The sequence below is a fragment of the Notamacropus eugenii genome, chromosome 3 (genome assembly GCF_028372415.1).
Source record: "Notamacropus eugenii isolate mMacEug1 chromosome 3, mMacEug1.pri_v2, whole genome shotgun sequence".
NCBI classification, from domain to species: domain Eukaryota; kingdom Metazoa; phylum Chordata; class Mammalia; order Diprotodontia; family Macropodidae; genus Notamacropus; species Notamacropus eugenii.
Window position 1 is genome coordinate 105914324 of NC_092874.1, and position 26458 is coordinate 105940781.

The 26458-nt window shown below is 40.4% G+C and overlaps 2 gene segments (V, D, J or C); both read right to left on the bottom strand.

Moving 5' to 3' along the window:
• Positions 1–5864: 5864 nt before the first annotated feature.
• LOC140531870 (T cell receptor beta constant 2-like) lies at positions 5865–19370 on the bottom strand. The segment is given in 6 exon segments: positions 5865–6125; positions 6473–6579; positions 6753–6770; positions 7791–8177; positions 13609–13744; positions 19356–19370. Coding segments are annotated over 6 exon segments (684 nt in total).
• LOC140531871 (T cell receptor beta constant 2-like) lies at positions 19141–26299 on the bottom strand. The segment is given in 6 exon segments: positions 19141–19390; positions 19771–19877; positions 20155–20172; positions 20828–21214; positions 25705–25875; positions 26182–26299. Coding segments are annotated over 6 exon segments (822 nt in total).
• Between the last annotated feature and the right edge of the window lie 159 nt (positions 26300–26458).

Here is a 26458-nt window from a genome sequence, read left to right on the forward strand (position 1 = left end):
GTCTTAAGTCTGGTTTTCCTTTTTTTTTGCCCAAAGAGCGTCATCAGCTTTGTGTTCCCCTTCTAGGGAAGTTTGTTTATCCATCTCTTAATCAGACCCTTTTCTGCTACCATAATTACATAATAAGGTGCCTTGGACATGATAGGTGCTCAGTAAACTCTGAGTGCATGTTGAATGACCAGACCCATGACCTAGACATGACTGCATACAAAATCTCTTTTGCACAATGAATCAGGTCCGAATAATGTGGATGATTCATAACAGAACATCTTTAATTTACTGCTGATGGAGCTATATCTTAACCACATAACTGCAGCCCTATGAACTAACTGAAGAGGCTGGCAGAGATACATTGATTTTCCCCTTACTCCCATTTAAATATAAAGTTCCCACAACCCACCTTCACTCCCACTAAGATTCATTGGCCCTTCCAGTTCTTTATTGTCCATTGTGTTTAGGGCTGAGTCTACTCCTCCCTATGTAGGATGAGTTTAGGAATTCAAGGTATATATAGTTTTCTATCTTATGCTGGGCTACAAGAGGAGGAGGTACTTTAGGCCTTGATCTGTCCCTCGGCTTTGTGGATTCAGAAACCTGCTTTTCTCCTATTACCCAGAAATGACTAAATCCTTGGAGACTGAGTAGCAATAACCAGGAACACAAGAGATGAATTTCTGCTTTGAAAGAAGTGCCTGCTAAGCAAACATGAATGTTTACATCTGCTGATCAGTCACTTCCCGGGAGAGAAGCTTATTTGAGAAACTAATTTAAGTTACAAAGGTTATATTCCCCCTTTTTCTTTCCTTAGAGAAAGTTGGATGATCATGAGATAGCTCCATCATAGCAATCAATATGGTAGGGTGGAAACAGTGCTGGGATTAGAGTCAAAAGACCTAGGTTCAAATCTGATTCCTGCTCTTGTGAAACTGTGGCAAATTTTCCTCCCATGAATAAAAATGATGGGGTTGGACTACATGAATTCCTAATTCCTTCCTAACTCTAAATTATTATCTCATCCTACAACCTTCTCCACTATGACAATATACCCACCAATAATATTTGGATCAGCCAATCAGAGTACCTTCTTCCCTACTCAGTAATGCTGACAGATGGATAAATCTCACCCTAGTATCCCCCTTTTTGAGATTCTATGTAGATTAGGGATTTTTTACCTAGGGGTCCACAGGCTCCTTATAGATTTTTAATTCAGTACAATTGCTTTCCTTTGTAATTGTATGCAATTTATCTTATTCATTTAAGTGAAATACTAAATTCGATAATAAATGTTTTTCCTTCTTTGTCTCTCCTATAGGATTTCTCTCATTAGCCTACTTTCACACTTCCTCTTCTCCAGTAGAATCAGGAAGTCCCATGTCCATAAGGATCTCAGGAGGTGGGTCAGCTATAGGAAATAGAGGTTTGGGGTTTATGTCAACAGATAAGTGAAGAGTCACATTCTGTTTGCTTCCTCCCCAAGACTTGGGTGCATAATGATAAACTGTTGAGGTAGGAGTAAGGAAGGGGAAACTTTTAGAATTTTCATCTTAAGGAAGAATGGATTCCAGTACCATAGGATCATATATTTAGATCTGGAAGGGATGTTAAAGACCATCTAGTCAAACTCCTTTGTTTTACAAATGAGGATACTGAGACCCAGATAGACTGACTTGCTCACCATCATAAATCTAGAACTATTTTCACTATGTGCATTTCTTCCCGCACGTATAAAATGTGAGGAACAACTACACTATTGAATTTTCCTCCCATCTCCTGCTTCTGTCCATCAGTGTTAGGGAGCATCCCACCAACATTGATTGGAAACCTTATCCCGTAAGTTCTATATTTGCTCATCTTTCTGCTGGTACAGTGGGGAAAATGCTGAATTTATAATCACAGGTTGTTGTTGTTGAGTCATTTTTAAGTCGTGTTCAAGTTTTTGTGATCTCATTTGGGGTTTTCTTGGCAAAGATGCTGGAGTGATTTGCCATTTCCTTCTCTAGCTCATTTTACACATGAGGAAACTGAGGCAAACAGGGCTAATAATTTGCCCAGGGTCACACAGCTTGTAAGTGTCTGAGATCATATTTGAATTCGGGAAAATGAGTCTTCTGATTCCAGGCCTGATGCTCTATCCCAGTACCATCTAGCTGATCTTTAGTTGGAATCAGAGAATTTGGGGTCAAATTCTTGGACTGCTACTTACTAACTGGGTGACTTTCAGTGAGTCATTAACTTCTCTGGGTCTCTATTTCCTTATCTCTGAAACTGAGAGTTGAAACTCGATGGGTCTTCAAATATCCTTTTCAGTTCTAAGCATAAGAACCTTGATGTCAACATTTGCGTTGATCCCTAAGGTTCCATCCCTCTTCAAGCATGAATTCTTTATAATTCCTCACATTCTGTACAATTGCAAACTATTATTATTATTGTTGTTATTAGTTTTGATTTCTAACTATTAATATTTCTACTACTATCTCCACAAAGGTCTTTCTCATCATCTCATCCCCTACGTCAGCACTGATTTAGTCTACTTCCTTTCCTCTCACTTTATGTACACAATCATCCTGATCTCAAATACTCCCTTAACCCCCAAAGCATTATTTACTTTTGCCACCCTGACAAGAATGTTCCATGTTTTTATCATTAGCCAGCTTTGCCATAGGGCTCAAAGATAAAAGTGAGGGATTTTTCTTTGGGGATATAATCTTGTGAACAAAATTCTTGACTCCCTTGTCTTGGAGGTACTAGACTTTTTTCAGGAGGGACTCATCAGCCAAATTACTTTAACATGGGAAATGTCAAGATTCACGTTTTCTATTAATAGATAGATCAGATCATGTCTTCTTTACCCCGAGAAGTACTTTCAAGACAATTAGAGTAGCAGAAGAAATTTTAACTTCCTAGTTTCACCCTGAGTTTATCAATAGTCTAGTATCTTTCAGCTCTTCTACATGCTGAGTAAATAAAAGCTATGAATATACAGGGTATCTCAAAAATCTTAGTGCAAAGAGCTTGGGACATTCAGTACATTTTTTAAAAGTATGTGATACTTGAAGAGAAGCCTGAGAAGACCAGTGGTGAGATGTTGATATAAGCGGAATGGGGTCAATAATGTGTTGGAATCTTTTTTCATCGCTCAAGGATTCTTAAGCTTTTTGTACCATGGACCCCTTTTGGCCATCTAGTGAATCCTATGGAGCCCTTTTCAAAATAATATTTTTAAATAAGTAAAAATAGGATTGCAAAGGATACTAATCATAAGGAAATAGTTATTAAAATACTTTTCCCACTTACGTTCATAGACACCTGAAATCTCTTCAGGGACCCCTTTGTAGGGGGAGCAGTTCTTGGACTCCAACTTAAGAATGCCTGCTCTCAATTAAGTGTCCTGGTGAAATGGTATATTTTGAACCTTAAGATTTTCATGGCAGCTTGGTGTATTGGTGTAGCAGATAACCATTTACCTGGTATTAGGAAATCCATATTCTAGTCCTGATACCAACACTTATTATTGATCTGACATTGTATCAGTTTGGGCTAGTTACTACATTCTTTTAGCCATATTAGATATCTCTTTCCTATATCTCTAAAAGGGTACTCCAAAAGGGAACAAAGTAAGTTGTATTGGGAAAGGAGTTATTTCAATTTCCTCACCTATAAAATGTGGGAATTGGAATAGAAGATAAGAAGTCCAAGCACAGCTCAAATAAGAAGCTGCCCATAATTGTCTACTCATGGAGATCTCCTTGAACTCACTTTTATTGAGTTTCCTATCTTTCAGCTTTCAAATTGCAGCCAACAACTCCTCAAAGTCTGCTCTAATTAAAGTTGATTTTTTCTCTCTTTCAAGTACTCAGGAAGAGACTTTTTCATGTCTTGTATAGAATCTCTTTTCTAAGACTCTTCATGAGTCTTGCTATTTCCATACAGGGAGAAGAAAAAGTCCAATCAGATTTTAAGTAGATTTCCTACACATTAGGAATTTATACTTGCAATCTTCTCATTTATGTTCAACAACTATAAAAGGGCTCTTGCCTATTACACCTTCAAAGAGGGTCCTCTAAAGAAGGTACAATAAAATTATGGGTCAGCAATTTTTGGTTAAATACTTGTTTTGTTCCAGGCACTGTACTAGTCATTAACAACACAGACAAAAGTGAATAATATCTGCCCTTTAGAGCCTTCCATTCTATATAATGGGAGACAACAGGTGCATGAAAAAATTCATACAAAACATATGCAAAATAAATAAAAGATAAATTTATACAGGATAGAAGGCATTAGCAGTTGAGATCATGAAAGGTTCTTACAGAAAGTGATACTTGAGGACTCGAGTTTTGAAGGTAACTAGGGAATGTAGCAGGTGGAGTTGACCTAGCAATACATTCCAAGAATGAGGGACAACCAGTCCACAGGTGCAGAAATGGAATATGAATGTGTACAAGAAGGTCAATTTGACTAGATCTGTACATTGTAGGAAAGGAAATGACATACAGAATGTCCCCAAAGTCTTGGTGTAGTTTTAAATTAGTAAGGCCTTTGGGGTGTCCTGTATGATTAGATGGGAAGGGTATGTTTACAGCCAAAGTAAATTCCTTAAGGGCAGAGGCGATTTTACTTTATCTTTATATTGCCAATGTCTACTACAAATATTGGTGCATAGTAGAGTAGAAGGGGAGAAGAATAAGCATTTCTATAACACCTACTGTGTTCCAGGTACTGTGTTAAGCCCTTTAAAAACATCTCATTTGATCCTCAAAAAAATCCTTAGAGACAGGTGCTGTACTTGAACTCATTTTACAGTTGAGGAAACTGAGGCAAATAGAGTTTAAGCGACTTGCTCAGGGTTACACAGCTACTAAGTCTTTGAGGACAAATTTGAATTCAAGTCTTCCTGACTCCGGAATCATTTATCCATTGCAGTACCTAGTAGTCTCTGTATTTAATAAATGTTTGCTGATGGGTTCATTGATTGGTAGTTAATATTGACAGGTGTGGCTAATCCCAGATGGATTCTATCATTCCTCGTTCTCTTTCTGAGTCCTCTTGGAGCATCTGCCATTGTTGTCTATCCGATGGGAATCCACTCTGCTCCAGGTTTAGATTTGATTTCCCCATTCAGGTATATCTGTCCACTTCCCTGTTTACCTTTAAACATATAACCCAACCATGTAGTTTACTACCAGCCCACAGGCCTAAATCTTGAAATAAATCGTAATCGTATCCTAAGAATGGATAATGCAGAAAAATCCTGCCTTCAGTTCATATATAGAGAGAAGAGAAGTATGTATCTAAGTAAGGCAATCTCTTAGAAAGATAGATTGGGCCAGGATTTTCACTCTTGAGACAACTTTAATATGAAGTGTCCTTACAAAACTGTCCCTAATCCTCACCAACTCATACAAATCAAACTTACTTTAGTATAATAATGATAATGATAATAAAATATTATAATAACTACGATACACATTAAGTCAATGTCAACTATTTATTGTTTACCATTTGCCTCATATTTCAGACCCTTCCCTTCTAGAACACTTGTCTTTCATCTCATTGTCTATTTTCTTCCTCTTCATTTAAGGCCCCTTTCATCACTGGAACATTGTGGTGGCCCTCTGCCTAGTCCTGTCCCCAGTGTACCTCCTGCCTAGTACTGCACAATGCTAAGCTCCCTTCCTGCACTACCTGTTTAGAGAAAGAAGCGGGGGGGGGGGGGGGGGGGGCAGGTAAACATCATAGTGATTCTTTTTATCTGCTGGAGGATATTTTCCATAAATTTCTATGTTACCTTCTAGAAACATCTTTTGTGACTAAGTCTACAGCACATAAACCAGGAATAGCGAGAAGCCACAGACACACAGTGGTTAAGAGTGAGACCACACCAGGACACTTTTATTGCTTTAAGATTAATCCAACACTTTTGTCCCTTTGGGCTTACATAGTTCTCTTTGCGGAAATCTATGAGGGATGAAGATGCAAAGGGAAGGAAGAGCATGTCTTCTGGAATCCAGACTGGAAATGGATGAAGGAGAATCCAAGCTGGGCTGATGAGAGGATAGAGGCCCTTTGCTCTTGGTTCCCTGCTCCCAGGTCCACAGATGCCTTCAAGAATTGTTTTTCTTGGACTGAGGAAGAGACACAATTGGGCTTTGCCAGGATTTCAAGGAACTCAGAAGTTGGGGTGAGACTGAAGGAGGGGGCATATTACAGACAAAAATTAGGGCTTCAGAAATTACCTCTGGAAGGAAAACTCTAGGTAGATTTTTATTAGGGTTCATTAACTTGCCCTTTCAAATTCTCCCTGAATCTCTTCATTCTCAATAATACTAAATGTGAGCTTACAGAAATAGGTGGAATTCCCGGATGATGCCCCTAAACCTGTGACTTCCCATGAGGTTCTCACACTCCCTTGCGTTCATTTGTTCAGGATCATCCCTTTGTTCTATCTGGTCTTCCCCTATCCCTCACTTACCATGCTTCTCCACACCAGGGCACTGACCAGCAGGCCATAGAGCACGGCCTTCCCCAGCAGGATCTCATACAAGAAGGTGGCAGACTGGACGCTATGCTGATAGGACTCTGTGGGGACAAATACACCCCCCAAAACTGATCTTCCCAGTCTTGTATTCCCTTTATTGCTGAGTCAGGGGATAAGCATGTACCCACCAGGTACCCATGGACTCCCGCCCTAGACCATTGCCACAGGAATAGGATCATTGAATCGGGGAAAATGAAAAGAGAGGCTTACTTACCAGAGGTGACCCCACAATCTGAAAGAGAAAATTGGGGGAGATATGTAATTGATCCCTGTTTCCTTGAGGAGGTTTTTATTTAGGGGGCCATGCAAGTTAGCACAAACCCCTGTTCTTAGAGAAATAAGAACTATATTCTAAAAATCTAAATCCCTCAGTTCTCTCCAAATACAGTCCTGGTCCTGAAATTAGCAGAATATAAGTTTCTTGACGTGTCTCAGTTTTCTGTTTATATCCCCAGCATCTACCACACTGCCAGAAAATTGCAATTTAAATTAATTTAATTTTAAAATTTTAGTTTAAAATTAATATTCTTGCCAGCTTAATTCTCTCCTAGCTTGCTTCTAGAAAATATATCATCTCTATGATCTTAGGAAAATGGGGGGAGGTTAATTTTAGGGTGGAACCCTGTAAACTGCTGAACCAAATAGGTTTTTAGCCTGGAGATCCTCTCTGTGAAGATCTGATAGGGACCAGGAAAGAGGATAGCACTAAATAGATGTCCATACAGCACAGAAGTGGTCTAGCTTCACTCTAACAGGACATTGAGCAGTTAGTTTGCTCAGTGGTTAGAGTGTCAGGCTTGGAGTAGGAAAGACCTGAGTTCAAATCTCACCTCATATATTTACTAACTATATGACCCTGGGCTAATCACCCAATCTGTTTGCCTCAATATCTCTATCTGTAAAAAGGGGTCAATAATGATACCTACTTCCCAGCATTGTTGTGAGAATCAAATGAAATGATATATGTAAAATGCTTGGTACAGAGTAAGTGTTATATAGATGTTAGTTACTATCAGCTTATTTATTAAGCTAGGGATCCTTCTTGCCTCCTAGGCACATCTATCATGGAAAGTTCATAGGGGAAAGGACTGTTTCCTCCTTAGTTCTCGGATTACCCAGACACTGTCTACCCTGCTTCTCTCTTTATTTCTTGATCTTCTTATTAGCTCTTTCCTTTCCCTCTCCTTACTTGTATGTCTTAACCTGAGATCACCCTTTCCCTAAGCCTCTACTCATTCATGAGGCTTCTCACCTGCCTTTCCCCAGATCTGGTCACTGACATTCTGGGTGATGGGTTTCTTCAGGTTACTTGTCCAGGTCTCATTCTCTCCAATCCCATGGAACAATACTTGGCACCGGAAGCTGTTCTTGGGATTGCGCCAGAAGGGAGCAGACACCCGAAGACGACTGCTCAGGGAGTATGTGGAGAAGTTGTTATGGGGCTGCTCTTTGGAGGGCTGAGGGTCTGTGCTGACCCCAATTTGGGTCTCCTGCCCATTCACCCACCACTTCAGCTCCACAAGGTCAGGGTAGAAGCCTGTGGCCAGACAGACCAATGTGGCCTTTCCCTTTTTCGCCATCTCTTCCTCAGATGGCTGAAACACAGTCACCTTTGGGGGAGTCACCTTGGTCAGGTCATCTGAAAAATGGAAAGAGGTTGGTATCCAGGAATGGACACAGAGCTGTCTTCTTGGGAAGGCAGGAAGAAGATGCTTTACGCCTGTATATTTGTCTGTTTATAGTACCCTGTATCAAACTATCTTCTACATCTGCTTCAATTCTATCTAGTATTTAATTCAAATATGATATAGGATTATAGTATTGTACTATAGTATTGGAGAGTAGGAAAAGACCTCAGATGTCATCTCATCTAGTACCCCCTCTGTTTATGGATGAGAACCTAGCAAGTCTTCCCTGATCCATCCAGGTGGATGTGATCTTTTTATTCTGGGATCAATCACAGCACAATGTAACTCCTGTGCACTGTTATATAGGATATTTCGAAAGTCTTGGTGAAGTTTTAAGTTATAATAGTGTAATTAAAACTATTAATCTTTGTAGGTGATTCCAAGATTTTGTAGAGCTGAAGTTTAATCTCTTTTTTAAAAAGTACTAAAACTTTTGGGATACCCCGTATTTTAGATTGCCTTTTTTGTATTTATTTTAGATTTATTGCTAGAGAGTAAACTTGTCAAGATCAGAGACACTGTGTCATTTATAAATCTCTTAGCACAAAACAAAGCACCCTGCACAGAGTAGAAGCTTAATAAATGATGCTATGGAATAATTTGATATGAAAATCTATATTACACCACAGTAAAGTAGGGGAGAAGGAGATGACTGGGGTGAGGGGGATGATAGAAGGGAGGGCAAATGGGAGAAGGAAGTAACTAGAAGCAAACACTTTTGGAAAGGGATAGGTCAAATGAGAGAATAGAAGAAAAGGGGGACAGGGTAGGATGGAGGGCAATATAGTTAGACTTACACAACATGACTATTATGGAAGTCATGCAAAACGACACATATATAGCCTGTATTGAATTGCTTGCCTTCTCAGTGGGGATGGGTGGAGAGGGAGGGAGCGAGAGAAGTTGGAATTCAAAGTATTAGAAACAAATGTTGAGAATTGTTATGGCATATAACTGGGAAATAAGAAATACAGGTAATGGGGTATAGAAATTTATCTTGCCCTACAAGAAAAGAGAGAAGATGGGGATAAGGGAAGGGAGGGGTGTGATAGAAGCGGGGCACATTGAGGGAAGGGGTAATCAGAATGCAAGGTTTTATGTGGTGGGGAGGGGAGAGATGGGGAGAAAAATTGGAACTCAAAATTTTGTGGAAATGAATGTCAAAATCCGAAAATAAATAAATAAAACTATTAAAAAATGGTGCTATGGTTTAACTGAATGGCCCCTCTTTCTATGTATGAACCTGCTTTTCTTCCTTCTTCTAAGAATCGGTCCTTGTTACTCAAGACAGATTGCCTTGAATTACCCCTAAACTTGGACTTCCTCCCAAATTACTCATTTCTATTGATGTCTCCACCATCCTCCTTGTCACTCAGGTTTACAAAGGTGGAGTCAATGTAATCCTAATGACCAGTCAGTTACCATATCTTATGGATCCTCTTTCCAGAATGGTTCTTGCAGTTTTCACTTCTTTCCACTCTTATGACCAATTTCTATCCTTGTTCTAGCCCTTATTGCCTCCCATCTGATCTATAATAGCCTCTTGATTGGTTTCCCAGTGTCTACTCCTCTCCAATCTATCCTCCATAGAACTTCTAAACTGATATCCTTTTTTAAAAAATAGGTCTATGTCAAATCTTGTCCCTTGTCAAACCTTAAGTGGCTCCCTATCTTTGACACTTACTACTTAAGTCATATAACCTCTCCTACCCCAAGTTTCCACCTCTATAAAATGAAGGGGTTATACTAGAAACCTGTGAGAATTCTTTCAGCTTGTTATTTCTCCTGAATATTACATTTGTGTTTTTAAAGTGGCTTTTGACGTCTCAATCCAAACAAGTGACTACTGGGGTGATTTGTACATCAGAAAAACTACTTAGTGCTACTGTTACTGCTGCTGTTGCTCTTGTTGCTGCTGCTGCTACTATGACTACTTAAGGTTAAATACAGGATGTCCCCAAAATCTTAGCGCTCAGTTAAGCACTAAGACTTTAAGGGCACTTTGTAGCACCAATATCCATATTATTAAATTTTAGTAGTGTAAACTTCGCAAAAACCTTTTGGCCACCCTGTACAATCTTATATGTATCTATTTGTATTATTGAGGAATTGTGGAGGAGGAGGAGAAGCTCTGAATTTGGAGTCAGAGGATTTGAGTTTAAATTGTGTCTCCATCTCTTACTATCTGCTTGACTGTTTGCAAAACACCAATCTCTCTGGGCCTCTGTTTCCCCATCTGTAAAATACTGAGTTTGAACTGAATGGCCTCTAAGATCCCTTCCATCTCTAAATTTATGATCTCACTTTACTATGATCCTCATTGTAAGTAAAGTAGGCATTATTATCTCCATTTTACAGAGGTTAGAGAAATTTAACGATTTAGACTAAAGTTCTCATGACTGCTTGGTAGAAAAACTGAGACTAGAATCCAGGAACTCTGATCTATATAGTCTAGTACTTTCTATTATTTCATTCTGCTGCTCACTCATTGTACGCCTTGATGTGTGTATTCAAGAGAATGAAAAGTGTGTATATATCTCTATTACTAACATATATTTAATATAAAAATATATGTGTGCATATATAACATGTGATACATATTATATACATATGCATATTATAAAATCTAATGTAGGTTTGTATAATATACATAATGTATGTATACAGTTATTTTGCATATATTTCATGTGTTTATCTCATCCTTCTCCAGACATCCAGGAAGAACTATATTTCTCATATTCCCATCAGACTAAATTCTCTTTTGCCTCTCAGGAATTCCTCAAGCTCCCTTATTTCTCAGGTCTCAAGTACCTCAATATCCAGAAGTTCTTTCTCATGTCTAACTCCATGATGCCAAGAACTCTATACACAGAAGATCCAAGCCAGGGTTAATGGAAAGATTTCCTGTAAAACCTTAGGTGCCTTTCCTTTTCACAAAATAAACAAAACTCTGCAGTGTATAGTAGATAGCATGGTGAATTTAGAACCAGAAAGACTTGGGTGCAAATCCCACCTTGGACACTAATTGGCTGCAGGACCATGAACAACTTACTTCACCTCTATAAACTTCAATTTCCTCATCTGTAAAATAGGGGGTTGTACTCAATGACCTTGAAGGTCCCTTCTATTTCTAAATCTATGAATTCATCATTGTAACTATGCAATACAACCATAGTTTAGGCTTCTCTTTGAGAAGACAGTTGGGTTAGAATCAGCAGGAATAGATGGAGGGTGGTGAGCCTCCGAATCAATTGCCTTATAAGCTTTTCAGTTAGTAGGTAATTGGGCAAAGGCAATTTGTGTGATCAAAAATAACACCCCTCACCTCCCTGAAATTTAGTTGCTCCATGTCCAAAATTAGGAAGCTGAATTGGATTAGATGTTTTCTCATGTACCCTACAACTCTAAATCCTGTGATTTTCTCAGGGACTAGAAACTCAGGGGAGTAGGTGAAGAAATGAGATTCAGGATTTTGTAACTTAAATGAGAATCCACTTTAAAATGCCAAGCCTTCAAACCCATCTTAGTTCTAATTCTCTCCTGACCCATCACCCTATCTCTCCATTTTTGCTCTCCATCTTTATCCATCAATCAGCATAATCATCATCATTACTTCTAAATACCTATATGTCCACTGAGTATGGAGTCACACTAGATGTGTGTGTAGCCTTGTGTCAATAATTCAGTAATCTTTAAAAAAAGCTTTCTTATATGAGGATCAGCAAAATTGGGTATTGTGGAGGATAAAAGGGTAAATGGCTGAGTTATTGCCCTCAAAGAGCTTATGCTGGGGGGCAGGCATAATTCATGTAAACATCTTCTGACCTGTACTTTTTTTTCTGGGTCCAACATAAGAGACTTTCCACCCCCTTCCCTCCCCCCCCCCCATTTCAGATTCCCTTCATAAGCCAAATTAGAATTTGAAAGCTCTACAAAGTGCTTTGAAAAGGGGATAATTATTATTGGCACCAAAGGGGTTGTTCCTTATTCTTTGCTTCAGCCACGAGTTTGGAATGAACAAGAGATAATAAATCCTTCCACAAATCAACTAGTCTACTCCTTCATTTTGCAAATGAGGAAACAGTTACGGAGACGTGAAATGTTCTGGCCCAAATCACCCAGGTAGTAACAGATCTATCCGTGAATCCCGGTCCTCTGACTCCAAATCCCTTTGCACAAAATCTCACCATCGATCCCCATGCACTCTCCCTCAGATTCTTTTTCTTCAGAGCTGTACTTCTCTCTCTCTTTTTTTTAATCCAGTGTAGAAGGCTTGGGACCATCACTCCCCTCTTCCATATGATCCTTCCCTTTATAAACCAAAGAAGCACCTTCCCATACCTAGCTCACTCACCCATGTCTAGGAAATCCAAAACAATTGGCCCCTCCACCCCCATTCCATCCCCTGGCTGGCGTCCCCAGTCCTGACCTCTTTTTCTATGCGATTAAGCGTGGAGTGTGCAAAAGGGAGGAGAATGGAGGTTAGTCGCAGAGAAGATAGACTGACCACTGACCATGCTACCTTAGAGGGATGAATCTTCCAAATATGCCCTCTGGCCCCTGTGGACAGTGGTTTCAGAATATGAAAGGCGCTGGGTGGGAAGGTGGGGAGGGTATCTCACCTGTGACCACTAGCCGGGTACCTGGGCCGAAATGCTGCTCATAGTTCACAGAGGTAGAGAGCTGCAGCCAAACCTCCGCGACCCATCCCCCAGTCCTATCAGGGCTCTCTCCCCAGTCCTACCCATCTCTTCACCCTGCGCTGGCCTGTCCCCCACCCTGCCCTGCAGCAAGAGTCCGCAGTGAAGCAGAGGAAGCAGCAAATAGGAATGAAAAGTGTGTTGGCCCTCTCCCAATCATAGCTGCCTCTTCCCAGGTCTGGGGTCTCCCTTCTTGTTCCAGGCCACTAGGACCTTCTTGAGTTAGGGATCAGCCACATTAGTACTAGGACTTTTCCGGACTTTCAAAGACGAGTTGCCCAGGGTCACTTACCTACGACGGTCAGCCGACTTCCAGAACCAAAAACCTGGGTATCAGCAGAACACACTCTCCAGACCCCTCACAAAAACCGTATCCCAACTATCCTCTGAATCGCCTCTCTGCCCCGACAACTCCAATCACACTTGGGGACACTCTGCATCACCCTTTGGGACTCTCTCAAGGCTTACCTAGAACGATGAGTCGGGAGCCAGCCCCGAAATATTGAGTCTGTGCCCACAGCAGCACAGCTTGGCGCACGAATGAGTTGAGGAATAAAGGATCCCCAGCCTCAGCCCCCAACTCCCGCTCAGGCAGCTGCTATTCCCACTCTGTCCTATGCCCTGATCACCGTGAAAGTATGAATAGGAGCAGAGTCGTTACGGGAGTTTTGTCTCCCCTTACCCAGCACTGTCAGCCTGGTTCCGGCTCCAAAATACACCTGCCCGGTGTTAGCACAGCAGCTTGTGCTGCTGCTCAAACTCGGGAAAGCATCTGATGGAATTTCCTTCACTACCAAATAACCTAGGAGCCATCGCTGCTACCCCGCCCCCAGCAGTGCCCACCCCACGGGCTTCAGAGGTAGGTAAGGTCTGGAACAGGGTGAATAGGTAAAGTTCACCTGACAATGAAACTGCCGTCTCCCCAAATCTTCAACCCTTGCTCTCCTTACCTAGTACAGTGAGCCTGGTGCCCGGTCCGAAATGAAGTTCATTGTAACACAATAGCGCAGAGCTCTGCACGAATCTGTCTCTATCCTGGGGATTGCCCTCTCACTTTAATGATCTCTTCCCCTGCTAACCTCCACTGTCAACAAGAAAAAGCAACTAGATAAAGCTGGATATGTTTAAAGGCAAATTAACATGAGGGCAAAGGGAGTAATTGGGAAAGGGTACAAAACACTGTTTTTGTTATAAATTGCCGATAAAAAAATATAAAAATGCTGATTCTTCATTGGAGTGTCCTGGGTGTATGTGTGTGCATGTGTGTGATGGACTCCTCTGGCAAAGTGATGAAACTTATTGACCTTTTTTCAGAATAAAGATTTTTTTTTAAATCATAAAGGAAGGAAATATCACATTTCACTTGGAGATTATTGAAAGTAAAAATGTAGTTTTTTCTCTTGCTCATTCATAGGGACTCTGAAATCTCCCTGAGATAGACATACTGCCTTCAAAATTTCTCAGTTAGATCCCCAAGAGGAGAGAAAGGGAAAGTTGGAATTGCCATTGGAACAAGAGATTTTTGTAAAGGCATCTGGAAGGTATATTGTGCTCTACCCTCTTATTTGACATAATGATACAACCTGTTTCAAGATTGGCCCCTCCCCTCAATCTCTCTTCTCTCAATTCTGAGAAGGCTTAGAGGGAAGCTAGTGACTGTGGCTGGAATCTGGCAGAGCAGGGTCTGGGGGAAGAATAAAAGGAGAGATGAACTAACAGTAGGAAGTCAAGGGGCAGGCAAGGTGTACTTGTATTTCTCCCTAGATGACATCTGGGTAAAAACAAACAAACAAACAAAAAACTATGTAAGAGTATCAAGCCATGAGAGTACTTGTGCCTCTTCCACTAAGACTAGAATTTCTGGTGGAGCAGAGTGGCTTGGGCTAAAGAGGAAGGAAGATGCTTCTCTTTAGTTAAGCGTCTACCACTTTAAGTACCTAACCGAGCCTCAATAAGCAAAGAGCCATTTCTTGGGCAAATTCCAAGAGTTTTACAGCCTCCAAAGGGAAGGTGCATAGAGGGAAGTCAATTCATTGGTACAAAGACCTCCCAGATAAGGGTGCCACTATTTGTGAATGCAATTTACAGACTCAAGTATTTCCCAGAGCACTTGCTCTGTGCTAAGACACTTAACTAAGATTGCACAGTAAAATGGTCAGAGGCAACACCTGGACACATCTTCACAATCTGCAGGATGGCTCTCTGGCCACTAGGCCAGACTGACTCTCAGAACTTTAAGGTTTTGCAAATGTTTTTCCACATACTTCATCTAATTTAATCCTTACAACAACTCTGAGATAGGTGCTATTTTGCAGATAAGGAAACTGAGGTTAGTGAGATTAAGTGACTTTGTCCTGGGACATCCAGTAATTAGCTGAAGCAGGATTCCCATCCAGGGTTCTTGAGACCAAATTCAGAACTCTTGTCTACTTCAACACTGACTCTGGCAGAGAGGAGGGGAGGAGATAATTTTCAGTAAGAAATGAGCTATTGTCTCCCCAAGGGACCTAGGCAGAATGACAAATCAAATAGAGATTGTTGTCTTTCCACCTCCATTTCTGTGAGGCCTACATCTCCTACCTCTTTGGGGTTTCTTGCTCTGCTATTCCATATCTAAGGCCAATTCCTGATACTCTCTTTCTCTAGACTCTGTGATATCCCACTGAATCCTAAACCTTTGACTGAAATGAAAAGAATGACAACATGCCCACAAAACTGTGTCTTATTCAGACTCCATCTTTGCTAATGTGTTCAGTTCTTGGAATCATATTTAGAAAGACACTAACAAGGAAAAGAAGGTGTTGACCAGTATCACCAGAATGGTGAAGATACTTGAAAATTTAAATATATACCATCTGGGAAAAAAAATCTGTCGAAGAGGAATTAGCCTAGTTTTGCTTGTCTTCAAAGGTTAGGACCATAGAAGAACTTCCTCATATATCAAAATATTCCCCTCCCAAAGAATAATGAAATTCTTTAAAAAGAATGAGTTTGGGGTAACTAGTTGGCACAGTGCCACCACAGAGCTCCAATCTTGGAGCCAGGAAAACTTGAGTTGAAATCCAGCCTCACACATTGACTAGCTGTCTGACTTTGGGCAAATCACTTAACCCTAATTTTCTCCAAAACAATAAAATAAAAAAAATGGTTTCTCTAACTGGAGGTGTCCAAGTAGAAGCTGGATGATTTCTCCTGAAGGATGTAATTTTGGGAATAATGTCTATGTGGAGTAGACTAGATGACTTCAGGTTCCTTACTATTAGGAAACAGCATCTAAGATGTTCAAATTCCCATCCTTTAGTGGAGAAATTCTTAACCTAAGGTTCACAAACTTGTTTTTTTCTTAAAATTTTTTGATAACTATTTCATTGTACTTGGTTTCCTTTGTGATCCTGTGTGCTTTATTTTGTGCATTTAAAAAGATTTTTTTTTTGAGAAAAGTTCCATAGACCTCATCAAAAGGGTCTATGAAACAAACTACTGTTTTAGCCCATCTTTCTTTGTGCAACTTATGAATAGGAGTCCTTTCCTGCCAGTCTTGGAATATAGAAGGGGAAATCAAGGAACAAGAAGGGTATATAGGATAAAATTCTAGATTTGGAAGCAGGCAAACCTCCATTCAAATCTTAACTTTGTCACTTTTCTATCATATGTGACTACAGGCAAGTCATCTAAATTCTGTCTCTCTTTCCTCATCTGTAAAAGAAGATACCTTCTTCTCTTAATTAGAGAACAAATGATCCCAAAGGTCCTTTCCAGCTATGAATCCACGATTGTATAACCTAAAGAACTGGTCCAGAATCCCCTGATCTAAAAGCTGAAACAATATAAGCTTCCAGTCCAAAGTTTCTCTCACAGTGAACACTTAGTTCTCCTGAAAAGACAGTGATATCAGAATCTGATGATCAACTTCATGCCTTAGAAATCTAAATTATTTGGGGAACAGTGTCATATATTAAATAGAAATTGAGGGCTTATGTATACTGGGACCTAATTACTTTGTGAGTACCAAGGATCTTCTTACAAAGCTGAAGACAAATAAAGATATAATCTTTGCCTTTAAGGAGTTTCAAGTTTGGTTGGGGGAAGAAGACTCCTTTTAGAAGATTCTCTCCTCCCCCATGCCCCAACAAAACAAACAACGAAACCCAGAATATAAAGCAAGAAAATATAGATTGTCAAAATATTAATTGTGTGGTAAAGAAATGTGTCACAGAAATTAAAAGGACATCTATTTGTACATTCAGATGTGTTGAGAACCACATGTTTAAAAGTAGCCATTTGATCTTGTGACTATATAACTGGGACCAGTCTTCTCATTCACTTATTAACCCCTTGTAATCTAGCTTCTGTCTCCACTACTCTACTGAAATCCAGTCCTCCATTTGGGAGTCTTACAGAATTTGGGTGACTTTTCCAAAGTTTCTTATAAATAATCTCCCTTGATTGGCTAGGTTTAATTCTGAATACGTTTGACTTGCACTTCTCTCTTTTCCCTGATCTCCTCCATAAAAAATGCTATCTTCTGATTTTATCAAAAAAGTGACTTTTATGCCACTTTCATGCTTAAATAAATGCCTCATCCCTCCTCTATACAGTGAAACATTACTTGTAACAGAAAATATAATAGAAAAAATGCATTTATTTCAATAAAACCAACCAACATATCAGTCAACTATAAATAGTGTTTCACAGGAACAGTCTTCCATTTCTGCAAGGAAGACAAGGAGTTATATTTTCCTTACATCTTCTCACAGGCCAAGTTTGGTGACTATAATTACACAGCATTCAGTTTGGGATTTTATTCTTTCAATTCAATGTTGTAGTTATTATGTATAAACTTTCCTGGTTCAGTTTCATTGTTTCCTATCAGTTTTATACTTATGCTTTCCCAAATGCATTGTTCTCATGCTTTCTTCCTTCGCAGTAATATCCCATTACATTCAGATACCATTGCTTGTTTAGTTATTCTCTAAACAAAAGAGAGGAATAGTGAGTAGAGTGCTTGGGTCAAAGTTAGGAAGCCCCAGATTCAAGCCACATCTTTGACATATGATGTCTATATAATAACACTGTCCTAGGACACTCTATGGGAATATAAATTGCAGAGAAGTAATCAGTTTGCATTGATAGAAAGAGTTCTGTGATCCAGTAGTTCCTTGTATCAATCAAATCACAAATTAAGGCTTTATTCCCCATCAAAGGGCATTTACTTTGTTTTTGTTTTTTGCTGCTACTATATGAATGCTATTGTGAATATTTTGGCACATATGGGACATTTCTTTCTGACTCAGACCTGTGAGTTGGGTCTTTGGATCAAACATTATGGACATTTTAGTTGTTTTTAAAAATCACAATTAGAAATTCATTTAGATAATAGTCAGACCAATTCATAGTTCCAACAACATATTAATATGCTCCACTTTTCCCAGCTCCTCCATCATTGACCATTTTCATCCTTTTGTCGTTTTGCAAATTTTCTCAATATAAAATAAAATCTCAGAGTTGATTTTATTCTCACATTTATTTTATTATTAGGGATTTGGCTCTACCTGGGGCCCTTTTCTCATTCTATACCTTTATTGTCTTTGGGATTTCATTAAATTCCAAGGAATCTTTTATCATATTTAATCAGATGAACATCAAATCTATTTATTCTTCTTCTGAACTTCAATCCCAAACTCCAATTCCATGTGAAAATTTCCAAAGTTCAGAATGTAAAAGAATAATTCAGCACCTGAACTGCCACTCAAAACAGACCATCCTTCACAATAATAGCAGACTTCTACACAATCTACCTCTCATTAAGACTTATTTCAATTTCCTAAACATTCTTCTACATTTTCCTCACTTTCTCAATCCTTTCCCACCTCTCTTGTTTCATTCATACCAGATTTCTATTTCTTGCCTCTGCTCAGATATCCCCTTAATCACTTAGATATTATGATTCTCCTTTGTCCATCTTCCTGTCCCAAATAATCACAACCTCTAGCATCCATTGACTTAACTCCATCTCTGTAGTACCCATATAAGGACAAATGAGAGTGACAATTGAATTTTTGAGGAAGGATGCTAATGTCACAATGGAAAAACCTTTTTGCTCAAGCAGGTTTTCCATTAATTATATGCTAATACTTTCTTGAACTTTTTATCCCAATATAGAGAAATAGTTCCAGATTAGGTCAATGAGAAAAAAAGATAGAGACATAACTGGTAACTGCTAAGCCAGGGCAGGCTTTTTTATTTCTTCAATATTAAACCACCATCCTTTCCCCCTTGGAACTGGAATGTTCTCTTTGGAGAGATTTGTGAAAGATGGGGATGAAGGTTCAGGGAATAATAGCTTTTCTGGAACACAGAATAGGAATACAGAAAGCAGAAACCAAACTGGGGTGCTGGATCACCCTGTTCTCTCCTTCTTGCTCTCACCTCCACAGTTGGCATCAGGAATATGTTTTCTTGACCTAAAGAAGACATGCAAATACCTCTTGTCAATCTCACAGGTAACATCACAGTGGGGAACAGGACTAAGTAAAGGAACATGTTGAAGAATGGGGAAGCTCAGGATTTGGACTATCTATGTGAAACCTTTGTAAGAGACTGGATTCTTGTTAGAATTTGTTAACTGTGTATTCACCTTGAATTACTCCATTCTCACCAATCCCATTTGTAAACTTAAAAGTTAAATCCACTTTGGGGTACTTTGTGGGGTCTTAGGGGTTATTTTCTTCCTCTTTCACATTTCCCATACCCTTGATGACTTATGGGTACATCATATTTTCTAGGGCTGGTTTTAGATCACATTTGTGTGCCATTTTCCTCTCTTCTTTTTTCAATTCCTTACCATGGCTCTCCACACCAGAGCACTGACCAGCAGACCATACAGCATGGCTTTCCCAAGCAGGATCTCATAAAGGAAAGTAGCAGACTGGATACTGTGCTGATAGGACTCTGTGAAGGTAGAGACCCCATACTCATAAGCACATAACTTTAGCCTCCTCTAGTCTCATGTTGCTATTGCTAATGGGACAAGGGAGGAGCATATTTAATCAATCAATCAATAAACATTTATTAAGTGTGTACTCAGTGCCAGGTGCTATGCCAAGCTTCAGGGGTAAAAAAAGAGACAAAAGAAAATCCCCGCACTCAAGGAGATTACTTAAGGGATATCTGGGTTGTGGTTGCTGGCAAAGGGGTAGGGAATAAGGAGAAAAAGAGATTTACTTACCAGAGGTAACACCACAATCTGAAAGAGAAAATTGGTGACATATTTGGTAATCCTTGGCTTTCCCCAAAATGCTGTCTTTTATGTAGGTCCCACAGGTTAAATCATGACTCTTGGACTGGGGACCAAAATAAATTCTGAGGCAGGCAAATTTACGTATGATTTTTATATTTAATGCCTCCTGACTTAGCCCTAGCCCTGTATTTCTCTCCTTGCTGCTATTTAAAAAAAAAACACCATTATCTTTATGATTGTGGGCAAATGGAAGGATGGAAGGTCAGAGGAATACTCTGTATGTGATGTATGTTGGTAGTCTAGGGCAGCTATTTGTAAGACTGATTGGGGTTGAAGGAAAAAGTTGAGTCTGGATTGATAGCTAATTCATGTAGCAAGGGGACTTGATTAACTCCAGGGGAATGTAGCCTGACTCCTTTTCTCTCTAGATTCATGTTGCCAAGGGAGATTCTTGGGGATGAATTATTTTCTTTCTTTCTTTTTCTGTATTTTTGATTCTCTGCCTTCCCTCTTTGTTTTTGCTTTTGGATTTTCTTTCATTCTGCCCTTGTCCTTTTTTTGTCTTTCTCTTCCTCTCTATGTCTCTGTCATGGTCTTCTTTTCTGTGTCTATTTGCCCACTAAACAATCCCCACCCTACTCTGATTCATGATATTTCTCACCTGCTTTTCCCCAGATCTGGTCACTGACATTCTGGGTGATGGGTTTCTTCAGGTTACTTGTCCAGGTCTCATTCTCTCCAATCCCATGGAACAATACTTGGCACCGGAAGCTGTTCTTGGGATTGCGCCAGAAGGGAGCAGATACCCGAAGACGACTGCTCAGGGAGTATCTGGAGAAGTTGTTATGTGGCTGCTCTTTGGAGGGCTGAGGGTCTGTGCTGACCCCAATTTGGGTCTCCTGCCCATTCACCCACCACTTCAGCTCCACGAGGTCAGGGTAGAAGCCTGTGGCCAGACAGACCAGTGTGGCCTTTCCCTTGTCTTCTATTTCTTCCTCAGATGGCTGAAACACAGTCACCTTTGGGGGAGTCACCTTGGTCAGGTCATCTGAAAAATGGAAAGAGGTTGATATCCAGGAATGGACACAGAGCTATCTTCTTGTGAAGGCAGGAAGAAGGATGCATTATGTATTTGTCTATTTGTAGTACCCTGTGAGAATTAAGATATTCTTTTCTGTTAAAATCCTATGCATACTTCAAGACTTAGTTATGTATTTGAAGCTTGGAAAGACCTCAAAAATTGTGTTTTCCACTTTCTTCATTTTACAGATAAGAAACCTGAAAAATCTTCCATGATCTCACAGATGGAAGTCACAGGATTCCATGACTCCCTTGTCCACTTGTAATGTTATGTTTTGAATTGTAATTTTGTATATGTGCTTTGTATACATATATATAATTTTTGAATATATGACTCATCTTTTCTAATTGAATGCAAGTTCCTTAAGTTCAGATATATTATTTTGTTTACTTTATATTTCTTCTAGTACATAGCAAATTATTTGGAATATAGCAGATACTTAAATAAGTGGTGTTGCGGTTTAATTGAAAAGACTTGCCAAGAATTGTAGATCTAGAATTGTTGAGAGACTTTTTTTCCTCTTCATATGTAGAAAGCTACATTGCTTCTGTCAGTTAAGTCCCAATTCCTTTTCCCTCTTGGTAGGCTTCTTTGAACTGAAACCTCTAAGCCTATCTCTCCTCCATATCTCCCCATTTCTTTCAAAAGCACAAGTATCTTTTTGGATATCCATCATTGGAGTCATCCTCTCCCTCAGTTCTATTTTATGGGGTGTCCCAAAAATCTTATTGTCAGCACTAAGGTTTTTGGGACATCTTATATAATGATTGTCGACCTTACCTCTGCAGTCTCCCTAACATCTGTCCTCTTTCTACAATCACTTGGTCTTTACCTTATTTCTGGCCCTTATCATCTGTTTTTGTAGCTTCCTAATTGGTCTCCCAGACCCTTTTCTAATTTTTTGAATTCCTAAGGGACAGATCTGATCATGTCTCCTCTTTCCCCAACTCCCTCAAAAAATTCTCAATGACTTTTTATTACTTCTAGGATAAAAACAACATGCTTAGATGAATATTTCAATCTGCCTCTCTCCCTCTCTGCTTTTATTTTATATTACTCTCTTTGAAGCACTTTCTGATACTTTGCAAAAGTGGCCTCCTATGTTCTTTCCCCTAACCACCTAGGAGAATCCCTAGCTTCATTCACAGCATGGATCAAGTCTCACCTTCTGTGCCAGTCAAACCTTCCCTTCTTCTTCCTTTCTTATTAGCAGTATTTCTGTTTCAAAATTCTCTTTATTACTTTATATATACTCATGTGCCAGTTATATCCCCCTGAGGAATGTAAGTATTTGAGAACAGGATCTCCTCTCTCTTTCGCTGTATCCCCTGTGTCTGGCACAGTCTCTTGCTCAGGGCAGATGCTTAAAATTGTTGAATTGACTTAAATTTCAGCAGATTCTATACATTTGCTTCAATTGTTAACCTGGTATACACTGACTTTTTTTTTGTTTTGGGGTCATGATTCCTTCAGACTGACAAATCTGAAAATGTCTTTGCTTTTGTCAGAATTAACCTAAGACAGGACCCTATGTATCTACTTTGGCTCCACTAGCAGGTCCATAGTTTCTTTACCTGTAAATGTCTTCCTACTGTGACAGCTTAGAATGATCAGCCATTTGAAGTCACATATCCTGTTCTAGGTGTTTCCTGAATTGCCTCTTCTGAGTCAATTGGTGGTACAGAGGATAGAGTAATGGGCCTGAATTCTGGAAGACCTTAGTTCAAGTCCAATCTCAACAAGTATTAGCCATGTGACCCTGTCCCTGGGCAAGTCACTTAATCTTTGTCTCAGTTTTCTCAACGGCAAAATGGGGATAAGAATGTCACCTACCTCTCAGAGTCATGAGGATCAAGTGAAACAATATTGGTACGAAGCACTTGGCACATAGTAAGAGCTATATATAAATGCTTATTCCCTTCCTCATGCCAAAACTTCTTTGATCCTTTCCCATTTCCTTAGAGTCTTCCTATTATAGATGATTAGTTTTACATTCTAATAAATTCAGCAATGTGGAGCAAATGATAGAGCACTTGGCCTGGAGTCAGCAAGACCTGAGTTAAAATCCAGCTCTCAGAAACTAACTAGCTGTGTGACCATGGGCATGTCACTTAACCCTGTTGCCTCAATTTTCTCATGTGTAAAATGAGCTGGAGACAGAAAAGGCAAACCACTCTAGTATCTTTGCCAAGAAATCCCTCAAATGGGGTCAGGAAGTCAGACACAACTGAATAACAACAAACTCATTCAAGCTAAGGGGAGTTCTATGGGGGCAGGGATCCAATCTTATTTATCTTTATAACTTTCATATACCTAAGAGCTAAATAAGTATTTATTAAATTAGTCTAGGGTTTAATGTTGAATGAGAGAAGAAATTTAGTAGAAACCCAGTTCTCCCTTCCAGGATCTTGGCATCATAGCTGAAAGTGATCTAAGATTTTTACTGAAGAATGAGGTACATCCTCATCCCCAACAAGTGGTCATCCAGTCTTTGCTTGAACGCCTCCAGGGACAGCAAACTCACTACCTATTAAAGCATTCTTGTCAATTTTTAGATAGTTCAAACCTATAAGAAATCTTTCCCTAGATTGAGTTGCAATATTCCTCCCTAAAAATTCCACATATCAATCTTAGTTATTTACTCTAGTGCCAAGAGGAATAAATATAATTTCTATTGTACAAGAAAACTCATCAAACATTAGATTCACATTGTACCTTCTAAAGTAAAAGATATATATTTAAAGAGTTTCTGTCCTTCCACATTCCCCATCTTCTTATCTTTCCTCAGATCCAGAGGAGTAACTGTAATGGTGGGGATTTTAGGCCTAGTCTGAGGGAAAGGGGAAATATTTCAAGACTCGAGAGTCTTATGGCACCCTAGAGTTAATCACCCAATGGACACAAGAACTTATTTCTCCAATTTACATGACTGACTCATCTGATAGGTACCCATGGGCAAGGCCTGGTGGCAGTGGTATGGACATGAGCCTTACATTTCACCTCTATGGGACTCAACCTTCATTTCTAAAAATAAAGGTTGGGATGAGATAATCTTTAACAATTTTCTAGTTCAAAATCCTATGACTTTTCTCAAGGAACAGGATCCCAAAGTAAGAGAGTGAAGGACTTGGGGAAGGGGGAGAGGCAGACTTTGTAATCAATACAGGAGTCTACTTTGAAAAGTCAAATGCAACCTGGAACTGGATTTCTCCTATTGCCTGTGTCTGTTATTCCCATGCTTCCTTCCACTTCATCCATCAATCATTATCATCTTTCCTCTTCTTCCTGTTTACCACCACTAAATAAGTAAACACTTAATTATCCTTTGGGTATAGAGCATTATATACTAGATTTTAAGCTCTCTGTATGCCATTCCATAAATGAAGAGGAGGGAAGAAACCAACATTCTCTCTCTCTCTCTCTCTCTCTCTCTCTTTCTCTCCCTCTCTCTCTGTCTCTCTCTCCTTCCCCAACCTTATAGAATAAATAAATTGTAAAGCAGGGCTATATCTGGAAGATAATTTAGAGCTCTTATAGCACAACCCTCTCATCTTACAGATGGTGTACTTGAGGCCCAGAGACAGAGTAAGTAATTTGCCCAAGGTCACAAAGGTTGGAGATCTGTATAAATCCAGATCCTCTCACTCTCAATTCAATGTATTTTTCAAGACTCCACACTACCTGGCTGTCATTCCACACTCTCTGCTCGGATCCTTTCCCTTTGACATTTACCTCGCTTTAGGCACTATTTTTGTCCAAGCGAGAAGACTTGCGAAACATGCTTCCCTCAACCCCTAGAAATCCAAACGAGCAAGACTAGTCCCTCTGCTACCTTCCTCCATTCCCCTTTCACCCCAATTTTTCCGTATACACTCAGGTTTCCTAGCAGTAAATAAATCCATTGTTAGGGAAGGGGAAAATGTAGAATGGGGGGCACTCAGGGTGGTACCTGAGAGGGGAGGCTGAAACTTTTCCAAAGCTGCCTTTCGGAATTATCCTCCCACCAAGAGATGCTAGCTGCTGGACAATGACTATGCGGAGCCATGGGTGGGAGGGACCCGGCATTGGCTAGAGATAGCCAGGAGGAAAGGTGTATCACCTGTGACGCGTAGCGGGGTATGCAAGTCTAAGCACTGCTCTTAGGAAGACTGGCACAGGGAGCCAGTTTCTCACGTCTGCCAGCGCTGCGCTCTTGGTCCATCTCAGCCTGCCCCTTACTCCCTTCACCGCTCTCTTACACTCCCTTCTTACACAGATCAGGAAAGAATCAGGAAAGAATCGTCTATGGAGCAGGAGAAAGCGTGCCTAAGGGGATGGAAACGGCTTTGGCTCTCTCTCTGTCAAAGCTGCTTTCCCCCAGCACCGACGGCGTCCCTAGCCCGGGATCGGCGGAGCTGTGGTACCGGGACGCTTCCAGACCGTCAATGCCCTGTTATGAACTGTCCGGGGATACTCACCTATGACGATCAGCCGACTTCCAGATCCAAAAGACTGGGCCGTGTTACCAGAGTCACAGCCCCCAGTCCCCCCACAAAAACCGGATTTCCAAAGGTCCTCTGCTCCTCTCCCTACCCTAGGAACATCATCTCTTCCCTGGGGACTCTCTTCCTCCACCAGTTTTATACAGGCTTACCTAGAACGAAGAGCCTGGAACCCGTCCCAAAGTAGAGAATGTCTGTGCTCACAGTCCCGCTACCCCGCACACAAATGGACTGGAAAGGAGGACTATGGGGCTCCCTATTCCAGTCCCCAGCTCTCTCCTAGGCTAGGCGCAGCTACCAACCCTGCCCCTTCCCTGTTCCCTGAGAGGGATTAAATGGGGATAGAGGATAATGAGTGCTGCCTTCTCTTACCCAGAACTGTTAGCCTGGTTCCGGCTCCAAAGTATAACTGTGACCCGGAGTTAGCACAGCCGCTAAGGCTTCATTTCAAACTAGGGTATGCTCTGGTGGTCAGATCCAGGAATCCTGGAGCCATCCACGTTCCTCCCACACCCTCCAGGCCAGAGCTTCCAGGAGGAGGGTGAAGGGGCCAGGGTAGGTTGATTTGCATGGGTACTGTCAAGACCAAGATGCAGCTGCCATTTCCCGACCCCTCTCCCTTAAATTCTCAATCCCAGTCCTCACCTAGAACACTGAGCCTGGTCCCAGGTCCAAAATGAAGTTCATCGTAGCACAGTAGGAAGGGGACAGCCAAGAATTCTTCTCCATC